Source organism: Lotus japonicus, chromosome 3 (genome assembly GCF_012489685.1).
Source record: "Lotus japonicus ecotype B-129 chromosome 3, LjGifu_v1.2".
NCBI lineage: Eukaryota > Viridiplantae > Streptophyta > Magnoliopsida > Fabales > Fabaceae > Lotus > Lotus japonicus.
In genome coordinates this window covers 95,767,664-95,783,156 of record NC_080043.1, presented here as the reverse complement: position 1 = coordinate 95,783,156, position 15,493 = coordinate 95,767,664, and the positions used below count along the sequence as shown (strand labels likewise).

Here is a 15,493-nt window from a genome sequence, read left to right as displayed (position 1 = left end):
GCCAACATGACCCTTTGTAACAAAGAAACAACATTGCTAGATAATTTCCCCTACACGAATCTGTTAGGGAGGAAGACTCTAAGATGTAAACTGAACACACAGGAGAAAGAGAGAAAACGAGAGAGAGATTGTGCTGAGAAAATTTCTGTTATTCAATTGTTACTCAATTACACAGTACACCTGTTTATATACAGTGCACAGACTAACAACTCCTTAACAACCAATTAACTAATCTAACTGTCAAACTAACTTCTGAATTATCTCCTAATACTCCTCCTTAATTCAGAAGTTATACATCAGAAACAAAACTCAGCAAAAATAAAATTTCGGAAAACTTCTACTGACATTTGACATTCAACATGTCTCTTAACTTCTGAAACCTTTCAATCTTCAGAGCTTTAGTCATAATGTCAGCAATCATCAAATCTGTTCCACAGTGCTTCAGCTTAATCTTCCCCTTGCTCACTTGCTCTCTAATAAAATGGAACTTGGTCTCAATATGTTTACTACGACCATGAGAAACTGGATTCTTAGCCAGGTCAATTGCTGATTTGTTATCAACTTGCAGCTCAACAGTTTCTCCAATGGCTACCTTCAAATCTCTGAGCAAGGTAGATAACCACACTGCTTGACATGCTGCAGAACAAGCAGCAATGTATTCAGCCTCACATGTAGACAGGGCCACAACAGATTCCTTTTTTGAACACCAAGACACAGGAGCTCCACAGATCAGAAACACATATCCCATGGTGCTCCTCCTATCAAGTAGATCTCCACACCAGTCCGAGTCTGAATAGGCCACAAGTTGTAGCCCAGTTCCTTCTTTTTCCTGATGAGGAAATAAAACACCATAACCTTGTGTTCCTTTCAGATATCTTAGGACCCTCTTGGCTGCCATCAAGTGTGATTGTCTCGGGTTGCTCATGAACCTGCTTACTAAGCCAACAGCATAGGAAATCTCTGGCCTAGTATGACAAATGAATCTCAAGCTTCCCACAATTTGTCTGAAAACAGTGTCATCTGCAGCAGGTTCACCTTCTCCTTTATCAAGTTTCAAATTGATCTCAGCTGGAGTCTCAGCACTGTTACAATTCTGCATATTGAACCTCTTCAAGACTTCAGAAATGTACTTCTTTTGATGCATTAAAACACCCCTCTCAGTGTGAACAAACTCTATGCCTAGGAAGTAAGTCAAGGTTCCTAGATCAGACATTTCAAATTCCTGTTTTAAGGATGTCTTCAACTCTTCAATCCCTGATAAGCTAGTGCCAGTTATCAAGAGATCATCTACATATAAGCAAATAATCAGAACATCAACCTGATTCATCATCTTCACATAGACACCATGTTCACTAGTGCACTTCATGAAGCCTGAATGTACAAAGAAAGTGTCTATTCTTTTGTTCCATGCCCTAGGGGCTTGCTTCAGGCCATATAAAGCCTTCCTCAGTTTCAAAACTTTGCTTTCTTTGCCAGTTGAAATAAAGCCTTGTGGCTGTTGAATGTAAATTTCTTCCTCCAATGGACCATTTAGAAAGGCTGACTTCACATCTAATTGCCATAAGGTCCAGTTCCACCAAGAAGCAAGAGCAACAATCAGCCTTACTGTTTCCATTCGAGCCACAGGTGCAAAGACCTCCTCATAGTTAAGCCCTTTCTTCTGCATGAACCCTTTTGCAACTAGTCTGGCTTTGTGTTTGGCAATGGTGCCATCAGGCTTCAGTTTAGTCTTGAACACCCATTTCACAGCAATAGGAACCTTTCCTGGAGGTAAGTCAACCAGATCCCAAGTTCTATTTTTCTCTATGGATCTGATTTCTTCTTCCATTGCATGCCTCCAAGTTCTGTTTATGTTGGCTTCTTCAAATGTGACTGGTTCAACACCAGCCATTAAGGCCATATGTTGCATCAGATCTCCTTCCTCAGTGACCTCATTGTCCTGAAAAATATGATAATCTCTGAGCCTAATTGATGGATTCCTCACCCTGGCAGATCTGGTTCCCTCAGTTGCAAATTGAGGCACAACTTGAGTATTCTCAGTTTCAGTCCTTACTTCTTCTTCCCAGTCAAAATGCAATTGTGTAGACTTGATTGTATCATCAATGTCTTCCCAAAACCCAGCTTCATCAAAATGCACATCTCGACTATAAAGGATCTTCTTTGTCACAGGATTGAAAAGTTTATAGGAACCAGTAGGGTTGTAGCCGATGAGTATCATTGGCTCACTTTTATCATCAAGTTTCTGCCTTTTCTGATCTGGAATATGCCTATAGCATAAGGATCCAAAAATCCTGAGATGACTGATAGAAGGCTTGATCCCAGTCCACACTTCCTCAGGGACTTTGCCATATAATCTCTTTGTGGGGCATCTGTTCAAGATGTATGCAGCAGTAGCAGCTGCTTCCCCCCAGAGATATTGTGGTAAATTCTTTCCTCTTAGCATGCTTCTGACCATATTGAAAATGGTCCTATTCCTCCTCTCAGCCATCCCATTGTGTTGAGGGGTGTAGGGTGCTGTGACTTCATGGGAAATTCCTTGTACTTTGCAGAAGTCATCAAATTCCCTAGAAGTAAACTCACCTCCTCCATCGGTTCTAAGAACCTTGATGAATTTCCCTTACTGTTTTTCTGCCAAACTCTTGAAAGTTTTAAACATGACAAATGCATCACTCTTGGCCTTAATCAGATATAACCAAATTTTTCTAGAGAACTCATCTACAAAGGAGACAAAGTATCTGTTTCCACCCACTGTTGACACCTCAATTGGTCCACACACATCTGAGTACACTACATTGAGTAAATCCTTGGCTCTTGAGGGGGTGTAGGAACTGAAGGAACTCCTAGGTTGTTTACTAATTAAGCATTTGTCACAAACCTTATTGGGAATTTGAATGTAAGGTAATCCATGGACCATTGATTTAGATTTCAGCAATCTAATATCTCTAAAATTCAAATGCCCTAATCTTAGGTGCCATAGCCAAGCATTATCAGCAAGAATAGCAGCAGAAAAACATTGAGATTCAGAGGTTTCCAAGTATACCTTGTAGGTTCTGTTCTTAGCTTGTGGGATCTTTAAAACCATCTCTTCTGATTCATCAAAGACCTCCATGAACCCTTTCCCTATCTTCACAGAGAAACCCTTTTCTGCCAACTGTCCCACACTAATCAGATTGTTCTTCATGCCAGGGACATAGAGTACATCTGTGATTACTGCTTGTCTCCCATCTTTCTTTTTCACCATGACATTTCCAGATCCTTCTGCAGCAATGACTCTGTGATCAGCAAATCGAATTGTGCTTTTCCTTGTCGAATCATAATTGACCAACCATTCTCGTTGCCCAGTCATGTGGTTTGAGCAACCAGAGTCAAAGTACCAAATCCCATCACGGCTGCACTCTTGATTAGCAATCATCATTAGGTTTGAAGGATCTTCATCAGCATTCATCATCAGAGTCAAAAGATCTTCCTCAGGATCCTTTTCAGCTTCCTCTTTGGCCATGTGAGCTTCATCGTTGTTTAAAGAGTCGTCATCAACAATCATCATCAGGGTTAAAGGATCATCCTCAGAATCCTTTTCAGCTTCCTCTTTGGCCATGTGAGCTTCATCGTTGTTCTTGCCATGAGAATTGCTTGGTGGTGCACTGCACTCAGATGAAAAGTGCCCAATCTTGTTGCAATTGAAGCAACGAATCTTCTTACGATCAATTTTCCGTTTGCTTTCTCTCCAATTCGAAGACCCTCCTCTTCGCACGGAGGATTCACCCTGTTCTTGATAATTCTTGTTCGATTCCTGATTGTGAGAACGCTTGTCGGAGTTGCTTCTGTAATCACGTCCTCTTCCTTTTCCACGAAAGGACCCTTTTCCATGAGAACCACCTCTTCTGGATGATTCAGCTTGTAGTGCTTGCTCTGCTGGCTTCGCATTCGACCTCTCCATGAGCCTCTGCTCATGTGCTTCAAGGGATCCCTGAAGTTCTTCAACCTTCAGTTCTTCGATTTTCTTGGATTCCTCAATAGCCACAACAATGTGATCGAATTTGGGGGTTAGGGTTCGGAGAATTTTCTCAACAATACCCTGATCAACAATCTTTTCGCCACAAGCTTTCATGGAATTCGTCAAAGTGATTACCCGATTGAAAAAATCAGCAACTTTTTCATTATCCTCCATCTGCATCAGTTCGAACTGTCTCCTCATGGTTTGGAGCTTCACCTTCTTGAGTTGATCTGCTCCTTCATTCGTCGTTTCCAGGATCTTCCAGGCTTCACTCGATGTTGCAGCACTTGCAATCTTCTCAAAGTGAGCACTGTCCACGCATTGATGAAGAAAGAACATCGCCTTGCAATCTTTCTTCCGATTCTCCTTGTGGGCATTCTTCTGCTCTTCGGTGGGATTCTGAGGAATTGCAGAATACCCTTTCTCCACAATCTCAAGCACCTCTTGATATTCAAGAATCACTTTCATTTGGGTACACCACCTATTCCAGTTCTTGCCAGTGAGAACTGGAAGATTCGCTGGGAAATTCCCAGTATTCTGACCCATGTTCACCCTTAGCAGGATCAAAGGCTCTAGATACCAGTTTGTTAGGGAGGAAGACTCTAAGATGTAAACTGAACACACAGGAGAAAGAGAGAAAACGAGAGAGAGATTGTGCTGAGAAAATTTCTGTTATTCAATTGTTACTCAATTACACAGTACACCTGTTTATATACAGTGCACAGACTAACAACTCCTTAACAACCAATTAACTAATCTAACTGTCAAACTAACTTCTGAATTATCTCCTAATAGAATCATCAATCCAAATGATATAACTAAAGCACCTCATTTAGCTCCATACCAGGATATTGTAACCCAGTCCACAAGACCAAAGCAACCTCAGTCACACTAGGGGGAAGGATAAAGGGATTTGCAAGGTGAAAGGTCAGAGTTCGAATCTTAGCGAATGAATTAATTTACTAACAATTAACAACTAACTTTGGCCTATAAAAAAAAACCTCAGCCACACTATCTCACAAATACCTTCGAGGCCACAAATGCTACCAACAGTACATAAGTCTGCATAACCAGTAGGTTTCCAAACCAACAAAAATTATTACCCCAGCCGCCACAACCCTAAAACCATGTCTTATGACTATATTCATCAAAACCCACAAGATCAGACAAATTTACTTTATCTACACAAGGAGCTTGAACCAGCATACACCAGGATTTAATCACCTACACCACTTCCTATTATTCACAAACACCAAAAAAACAGATTATCAACCAAGCACCAAAACCCCAACCTGTCTACAACCCAAACAGCACACACAATGCCACCAGCAGAAAACACCTTTATGCAAACCTTTCGCACAGCACAACAGCTCGAAGACCGGCACAAATCCCTCACATACCAGGAAGCCCACAACCGACCCATATCATAAATATATGTTTACTATTCTGAATATAGTCTATAATCTATATCATTATTCAAAATATATAAATTTAAACATAATTATGATTTTTTTTACGGAAAACATAATCAATATAAATATATATTAGAAAAGAATAACTTTTATTAGACTGATTTAGTGACTTCTCATAAAAAAAAAATTCACGTGTCATTCTCAGGTTAATTCTCATAAAAAAAATCACGTGTCATTCTCACAAAAAAATCACGTGTCATTCCATTAGATAGCTTCTCCTTTGTTGTTTTATTTTATCTTGAAATCGAATTTTAAAAGATTTGCTGTAATTATCTAAGATTAACCTAGATTACTTCTTACTAAATTTATTTCAAATACAAATCTTGAAATTGTTTTCATTATCTCTTTAAATTAGGAAAAGTCTCAAGCCTAATTTAATTTACTGCATATTTACATGAATCTCCTGATTTCTCCTTTTATTCTTTCTCATGATTTACAATATAAAAATAAAATATGTAATGCGGAGATTATAATTCATTAAAATTTTAAAAGATCTTCCCTAATTGTCTAAGATAGTGCATCCGTCATCTCATCCCCTATATATCAAAATCAATATATATTAGAAAATAATTATATAGTTTCTCTTCTGTTAACACGTGTTCCTTGATTCTAAAATAAATCTTGAAATTGAATTTTAAAAGATTTTTCCTAATTCTCTAAAATTTACGTAGATTAATCCTTACTAAAAGAAAAGAGACAATTAAGGGAGAATTAATAAAGAAAGAGAAGAGCACATATTGAGAACAACTTAAAAAAAACTTAAGTAACTTAGAATTTAAAAAATAATAACCGAAAACGAACTCAAATTATCACGTTCATGATTAATTGATACGGAAAAAAAAAACTAGTTATAATCATACTTAGTTGTCTGTACCAAAAAAACTCATACTTTGTTGCAACACTAAATAACGGTACTCAGTTGTCACAAAAATATATATATCCACAAATTTTTACAAAGGAAAAAATGTAAGCAATTAAAGGTTTTGAATATATATATATATCCACTAGTGGTTAACTGATTTTTGTAATATTTTAAAACGATATTTATTAATCACAACATTTAACTTAAGTTAGGTTAATTGAATTTGGTAAATGAGCAGGTAAAAAATTAAACTTACCCGTAGGTAGGACTGTTCATGGTTTTCTGAGAAACGAAGCTAACAAAAAAACCGAACTGAACCTTTAAGAACCGAACCGAACTCGAACCTAAATTGAAAAACAGATTCGATAACCGAACCAAAATCTCAACTACTAGTTCAGGTTCGGTTCGGTTCGAACCATAGTATATCGGTTCGGTTCGGTTCGAACCATACTATAAATATGCATGTTTTACCGAATTGGTTAACCGAAATTTGAAACCGGTTCAGTTCGAACCATACTTATCGGTTCGGTTCTCTCGAACCAAAATTTTGTTTCAGGTTTGGTTCGGTTCGGTTCAGGCAAAGCACTGAACCATGAACAGTCCTACCCGTAGGGTCGTACCTACATGACCATATGAAAAGAAAAATTCACCAAATAATAAAATAAAACGCATTATCTCATCATACACATCAATAAGAGTGGAAATAAGTTAGGCTTTACTTAAGTAAGCCTGACCTATTTCAAAAATTCAAGGTTTGAGCCTAAGCTTGGACTGTTATTTTATCTATCATAGGTTTTTTTTTTCAGGCCTAAACTTTGATTTGTTGAAAGTTTGGTCTGACCACGTAGCCTATTTAAAAACCTGATTTATCGTATAACATTCAAGTATACCGACAAATCTATTTGTAAACATGTCAACAAACTTATAATTAACGAGAAAAATATAATAATATATTTACATCGTCTAAGTCAAAGTCATGAGTCTTTATCCATAGAGGTATATAAGGTTAAATAATTATATAGTCTAACATGTTAAACATATAAATAAGTCAATAAATACGTAATTTTTGAGATATTATAATAGAAATTTAATGTAAAATAATAAAATAATTTCTTTTTAAAAATATGTCGACCCGTTAGACTTACAAGGCTTTCTGAGTGGCCTAAGCCTCACATTTTTAACTAAAAAATCTTTTGAGAAAAGCTTAACCTTATCTACTTATTAATTTGGTCTGATCCAGCATGACCTAGTTCTCCCACGGACATTATCTCATCAAAGTATCAAATATCAATCACATACCAATGTACCATAGTTCAAGACCGACATTGTCTGCTACCTAAATAAACCTTGTTTTTCTAGGTTTTCTCCAATCCAACACCGCCATTGATTGTTCAAGAAAACCACACCGATCATGGAGATTGAAGCGAAGGAGCGTGAACTCGCTCTGCTTCGCAATTCCATCGCCGCCAAGGAGCGGGAGTACTGCGACATCTGGCAGAGCACGGAGGACCGGAGCATGGAACTCATGGCCATGGATGAGACGCTGAAATCGGTACAGAATCAGATTGTCGAGTGCGAGAGGAATTTGAGATTGAAGGAGGAGGATTGCAGCTGGAAATTCGAGATGATGGACAAGTTAATCAGTGAGCGTGAGATAGCAATCGAGATGTACGGTGTAGATCTCGGCGCGAAGGAAACTAGGCTTTGCGTGGTTGAAGGGTTGATTAGGGAGCGGGAGCAGGAGCTTCAGGCGAAGCAGATTGAGTTACGGAATATTGACAAGGAGCTCAGGGTGAAGGTGAAGGAGAAGGAGTTCTGTGAATTTTCGGTGAGAGTTGCTGACTGTAATGAAGAGGGAGAGCTTGATTTGATGCAGAGGTTGAAGCAATTTGAAGGAAGAGTCAAGGAGATTGGATTGAGGGAGAAGCAATTTGAAGGACAAGCCAAGGAGATTGAGTTGAGGGAGAAGCAATTACAAGGTCAAGCCAAGGAGCTCGAGTCCAAAGAGAAGCAATTTGAACAACAGTTGAAGGAATTTGATTCAAAACAGAAGAAATTTGAAGGGAAAATGAAGCAGTTTGAAAAAGAACAGAAGCAGTTTAGGGGACAAGTGAAGGCGCATTCGTCAAAAGAGAAAAAGCTTGAAAAATTGGAATCAAAAGAGAAGAAGTTTGAAGGAAGAGTGAAGGAGATTGAATTGAGGGAGAAGCAATTTGAAGGTCAAGTGAAGGAGTTAGAATCAAAAGAGAAGCACTTGGAAGGACAGCTGCAGGAGCTCGAATCAAAACGGAAGCAATTTGAAGAACAATTGAAGGAATTTGATTCAAAACAGAAGCATTTTGAAGGACAAATGAAGCAGTTTGAAACAGAACAGAAGCAGTTTAGGGGACAAGTGAAGGCGCATTCGTCAAAAGAGAAAAAGCTTGAGTCAAAAGAGAAGCAAGTGCAGGAGCTTAAGGCAAAGGAGAAACAGTTTGAGGTGCGAGCAAAAGAGCTTGAATCAAAAGAGAAGGAATTTGAAGGACAAGTGAAGGATCTTGAGTCCCAAAAGAATCAATATGCAGCACAAATGAAGGAAATTGAGTCAAGAGAGGCAATGCTTAATGAGCAACTGGAGGGGCACAAGTCAAAAGAGAACCAGTTGGAAGCACAAATGAAGGATCTTGAGTATGAATGGAACCTTTATGAAGAAAAACTGAAGGAGCTTGAGTTGAAAGAGAAGCAGATTGAGGATCTTGAGTCCAAAAGGAATCAATTTGAAGAAAAACTGAAGGAGCTTGAGTTGAAAGAAGCTCAGTTTAGTGTGCAGCTGAAGGAGCTTAAATCAAAAGAGAAGCAGTTTGAGGATCTTGAGTCCAAAAGGGATCAATATGAAGCACAAGTGAAGGAGCTTGGGCTAAAAGAGATGCAGTTTAGGCTGGCACTCAAGAAGCTTGAGTCAGAAGAAAACCAGTTTGAAGGAAGACTGAAGGATCTTCAGTCAAAACAAAATCAATTTGGAAGGCAACAGAAGGAGCTTGAATTAAAAGAGAAGCGATGTGAATTATTAAGAAAATCATTTGAAGAGGGAAAATTGTTGAAAGAGAAGTCCAGTATCCTCCTTCATCAAGTGAAGGCTGAGCCTCAGGATTTTTCAGACGACGACAGTGTAAGCAAATGTAAGAATTCGCAGTTGCTCTTTTATCTTCTGAAAAATTATGAGTTGCTGTGTAGTCAAGTCTCTGATGCTCTACATACATCAAATGACCCTGCTATAGTGGTGCTAACTTGCTGAATGTGGTGCAAATAGTTTTTAAATTTTGAAAACTAAGAAGGGAACCCTTATAATCTAAACATTCTTTCAAGTTTCATCACCTTTTTCAGCAGGGACATGTTTGCAGCATACTAGCCACTACTAAAGTTATATAAAGCTGTGTTTATCATTGTCTTAAAACATCATGATAGCGATCATTAAATTTATATCTATTGCTTAAGTGGTCAAACATTAAAATGTCTTATCGATCCTTATTCGTTAGTCAAATGCAAAATGTCATATACCAAATACCAATACATTTTATGTCCACAAGGAATCATCTTATTTTTAAGGTTGTATTATAGCACCATTTTTAGGTCAACATTTTCCTTTTAACTTCTGTAGCTATCTAATGCTGAATGTCTCTATAATTTAGGTGACATCGTCTGAATAATGCAATTATGTGTACCTGCATAATATTAATCAGTTATTTTCCCTTACATTTATCTATGAAAAAGAAAGAGAGGAACTATGTGTCTTGTTAGAACTTGCATCTGCATTTAGTCTACCTCTGGCATGTATTGAATTGTTCTCTCATCTCACCTATTCTCTTGCTTTCTTATTAATCTTATACAGTTTCTAGTGATCCAATTATAGCACCATGATGATATTGCTTTAAATCTTAGTATATAGCGGCTTTCTTTGTGTTGCCCACGCATATCAATCTTGTAGAGCTTTGCATTATTGCAGACTTTCATACTGCATTCTACGATATTTGTTGGCTAAATATTAATTTGTAACTTACACAGATAATCAGTTAACAAGTCCAACCACCTCTGATGGAAGAAATTTGCAGTTTCTCTCAAATGAGCCCGAGTTGATTGGCAATGACATTTTAGATTGTCTCCAAACATCAGCAGATCCAGCAGCACTTGTTTTGGATATAATTCAGAACCCTATTGTTCCACAGGACAGGAATGGAAATGAAGGCATAATTATTGATGAGAGCCACATCATGCTCTTAGATCAGTTGATGAGAATCTCACCATCACTGCGTATTAATCCCGACATAAGGGATGTGGCAAAAAAGCTAGCAACTGATTTGAAAGCGAACATGAACCCATGCGATGAAAATTCTTTGGTGGTTCTGGGTTTTCTACTGCTTTTGTCTAATTATGGATTAGTTTCTCACTTCAATGAAGATGAAGTTTTCAAGCTTCTTGAATTTGCTGCTCAGCACAAGCAAGCAATAGAGCTGTTTCGGACCCTTGGTTTTGGAGATAAAATCACGGGTATGATTGTTAAAGTTAAACATTGTCTTATTTAGTCTTCCGTTGCTAAAATTTCTTTTTATTTTGGGTGGAGATAGAGAGATGTTTTTGTAGTTTCAAAATATGTTTTAAATTGACATAGAGAAAGAAAAGAAGATAGTTGTATAAAACTCCCCTGATTTTTTTTGATACCATATGCATGCTGCTGTTTATAAAAATAATTAATAGACAACATTCTAAAGAAGCTAGAAAAACTCTTGTTTAAATTTGGTAATCTCAAACACTTTGAAATTGTTAGGAAAAAGTTACAGAGGAGATATATGAAATAGTACAGTAAGATTAAGATATTAGCTTTTTGAATGAAGTTCAATCCATATTCTGTTGAAATGATGTAATTACCTTTACAGATATTCCATATTGCTTCTCCTGACATTCCTAAGTGGTGTGTGATTTTACTATTTTCCCGTGCTTACGTACCATGTTAATAGGCAACTAGAAACATTCTGTTTTGCCATCAAGTCAGTACTAGGATGCCCTACATCTTCTGTTGATTCTTATGAAGTAATATTCTGAAGGACATTTCTGGTTTTAGGTTTGATGAAGTAAAATTTATCTTGTGTCTCACAGATTTTGTTCAGAATCTTGTTGAGAAGAAGCAGTACGTTGATGCTGCTAGATTCATTTGTGCATATAAGCTGGCTGACAAGATAAACCCAATTGATCTCTTGCGGTTCGAAATATCGAGAGCAGAACGGATTTCCAAAAAAATCAAAAAGAAGTCCATCGAGCAAAAGGTTATTTTCCCCTTTCAAATCATCTCTCATTGAATTAGCAATCTTCATATAGTTGCATGCTAGTTATATACCTGTTAATTGTGATCTCAGGTTAGGTGCAAAGAACTAGAACTTGGCATTCTGAGGAAGGTTCTACAGTGCATTTCAGATAATAATCTAGGATCTCATCAGGATCTAGTTAACTCAGTTCAAGATCGCATTCTTTTGCTAGAAAGGCGGAAGGAAGAACTTACTGTGCTAGCAAAGCAGAAGGAAGAACTTTGTCGTCTTGTATCAAAGCTTTCCTCCGCACTTGAAGTGCACCAAACTGAAGAAAAGAAATGTGCCTACAAAGAATTTACCGAAAATCAAGTGCATCAACCTGAAGATAAGATCAGTGCAGATATCGCAGTCACTGATAATCAAGTTAAAGTGCAACAACCTAAAGAAAAGGAGAGTGCACGTGGAGCAGTCACTGAGAATCATGTTAAAGTGCAACAACCAGAAGCACAGAAGCCTGCCGACATAGCAGTCACCATGAATCAAGTTCAAGGGCAACAACCTGAAGAAAATATATCTACGAATGAAGCAGTCACCATGAATCAAGTTCGAGTTGAGCAACCTCAGGAGAAGAAACGTCCTATTGAAGCAGTGCCCAATGATCATCAATTACATCAGTGGGGTATCAACAACAAACGTCCTCGGACAGGTGCAACACACTCTCTGCCTCGTGTCTTCACTTCTCATTACCAACATACCTTTTGTCCTAGTGGAATGCCTGCACCGTTTGGACTTCCCCCAAACTATTATGGTGCTACTGGCGGAGCAGATTACTTTTGTCACCCTAGGCCTTACCCACCTTTCAGATGACCTTGTGAATGTGCATTTATAGCGTGTTTAGTCTGCAGTTGGGAGCCCTATAATCACTTGGGTGCAGCATCTCGAGTTCTGTATCCACAACCAATACTAACGCTCTATAATGGTGTAGTGTTGTTGTGCTTGTGAATTGTAGATTTTGCTTAGGTTGGTTAGCCCCATCTTTATGGATTGTAAGATTAATAAATTTAGAGTAAAGTACACTCACCCCCCTCAAGTTTTGTTAGAATAACACTCCACCTCATTCTTATATAAAATCTACACCCCACCCCATTTTATATAGAGGCAAATTTAGTGACGAAAAATATTCTTCATTAATAATTAGTTATTATTTAAATTGTTAATCAATAATTTCAAAAAATATGTTCAATATAATCCAATAAATATAAAAATGAAAACATCACAGTCCTCCTCATTCTCTCAATCGCGTTCTTCCTCCGTAAATTCACAATGCAAATTCTGCAATAGCACACATGACCGGTTGACAAACCATATATCGAACATAGTGAAACATGCTTGTGTTTTCATATTTGGTAATAATTCAATTTTAATCAAAATAATCTATTTATACCTCCAATTTTTAAAATTGGATTGTATCCGGATAACGCTTGCATCCTCTGTCTTACCGCGGCTGCTGGCACAGAGTTAGCCGATGCTTATTCCCCGGATACCGTCATTGCTTCTTCTCCTGGAAAAGAAGTTCACGACCCGTAGGCCCTCTACCTCCACGCGGCATTGTTCCGTCAGGCTTTCGCCCATTGCGGAAAATTCTCCACTGCTGCCTCCCGTTCCAAAAAGCAACACAAATGGGTGGTGAAGAAAATAGAGAAACAAAATTAAGAAATATGAAGTGGATCGGAGGTTATTAGAACCCAACGATGCGGTGGAGCACCGTTTTTAACAAAATCCAACAACATCTTAAACCAACAAAGTGTTTGCTCACAACTTAAAGGGGTGAAGTTCACAACAAGTAGTTGAACAAGTGGCTTTGGGGATGTGCGATTCACGTTCTGGGGTTCAAGTCGCAACAAAACTTTGAGGCATGGTGGTGCCATGGGGTTTCACATTCTGGGATGGTTGTCGTCGTGTTAAAGGGAGCAAAGGTTTGGTGGTGACCGTTTGTGGTGAGAAATACGATTTGGAGATAGATGAGACGTGGACTTAACAGGCAGAGTGGATGGTTTTTTAAAATTTAATTCAGTAAAATTATTTTCATAAATTGATGTATGATAGTGTATATGCATTTAATTTATTTAAATTTTAACTAATTAGTAATTATTTTTTATTAGTGACGAATTTGTTTTCGTCACTAAATTTTGCCTTTATAAAAAATGGGGTGGAGTGTAGATTTTAAAAAACAATGGGGTGGAGTGTCATTCTTACAAACCTTGAGGGGGGTGAGTGTATTTTACTCATAAATTTATTATAACATAAAGTATTAAATTGAAATATAGAAATGATTTGTACATTGATTATCTATGTGGATTTATTTTTATAAGTGCCATTTCAATTAATGAAGTTCACATTATCAAATTTACGGAATATGACGGACGCTAAAAACATATGGAATGAAATTGCTCGTGGGATTAAAACCACACAATCGTATATATTACGTTTTATTAAAGTATTCACACAGCCGACAGAGACTAATTCCCTTATATTTATAGTGATGAGACTAATTCCCTTATATTTACGTATATTAATTATAATTCCATATATTATGTATATTAATTAATATGATAAATATATGTTTATAAGGGGGAAGGGATTTACAGGGTGAAGGGTCAGGGTTCGAATTCTGACGAATGAACTAATTTACTAACAATTAATAATGGCTTATCAAAAAAAAATTATATATTTATTATTCTTAAATTCCATATATTATTCGCGAATATATGATAGACTGTCACAATCATCCTAAGAAATAAAATTCCATATATTACTTATATTAATTAATATGATAAATATATGTTTATTATTCTTAATATAGTCCATATCATTATTCAAAATACATAAATTCAATACAGACATAATTATATATCTTTTGATTCAATTGTGAGTTTTGCTTTAGGATTGTCTTACTGTGTTACATGTAGATAAGTCATTGATTCTCAAAGGAATAGACAATCTTGAATGAGTAATTCTTCCTCTAGAAAAAAGTAAAGAGGCAAGACAAGTTGATATGCAACATTAAAAACCAATTAATCCTCTAGAACGAAGAGCACCAGATAATTTATTTGAAACAAAGGTTTTACTTGTACCTACTGCCTACATAACCTTATATAAAAAGAAAAATCCACCAGAGATGATGATAACAAAATGCATTAACTCGTCATACACATGCCTTTGATATGTATTTAGCATGCTGAGCAAAGTCAAATGATACTCGCTCAATTCACCTTTATTATAATTTAGCATTAGCTCATCCATGATATGATGAGTTTATTTTGATAATCTTCAGCTTCAGGGAAAATTTGGGTCTGGTAAGCATCCAAAGCCCTTAAGAGACCCTACCGTTTGAGTTAAGAAGCTTTTTTATTTCAATCAAACAAAGATTTGCAATTGCTTAACTTGATTTGCAATGGGTCTGATGTACAAATATACGATCAGTTACAGCAACAAAATGATTGATGGCACGATCAGATACACCTCGAAATGCACACCTAACTATGATTTCATATGAAATGTTGATTTGATCTAGGCGGAAAAAAAAATATGAATAATGTGAAAAAAAAAATTTATTTACCAAAAAAGGGTTAAAAAATCTTATTTACAAAACTGGTGTGTTTTTGGAGAAAAAGCCACGGACACAGGCCCCAGCAACAAACCGTGGCCCAAAGTTGGGAAACGCCACGGTTTTATAAACTGTGGCCTCAACTTCGGTTTTAGCCACGGTTTTGGAAGCGTAGCCTATACCTTCTACACATTCAATAAATTTCACTTTCTCCAAAAAAAATTGCATAAATAATTTTCACTTATAAGAAATAAATTTTTATATGTTTTTATAATTTCA

General features: G+C 37.0%; 1 protein-coding gene across 1 annotated transcript; it reads left to right on the top strand.

Annotated features, from left to right (window-relative positions):
• Positions 1-7,578: 7,578 nt before the first annotated feature.
• On the top strand, positions 7,579-12,762 carry LOC130747811 (uncharacterized). The gene is made up of 4 exons (XM_057600851.1): positions 7,579-9,486; positions 10,370-10,852; positions 11,459-11,625; positions 11,716-12,762. Exons 1-4 carry the CDS (start codon positions 7,740-7,742, stop codon positions 12,472-12,474), a joined length of 3,156 nt encoding a protein of 1,051 aa, XP_057456834.1. The 5' UTR covers positions 7,579-7,739; the 3' UTR covers positions 12,475-12,762.
• Positions 12,763-15,493: the final 2,731 nt, after the last annotated feature.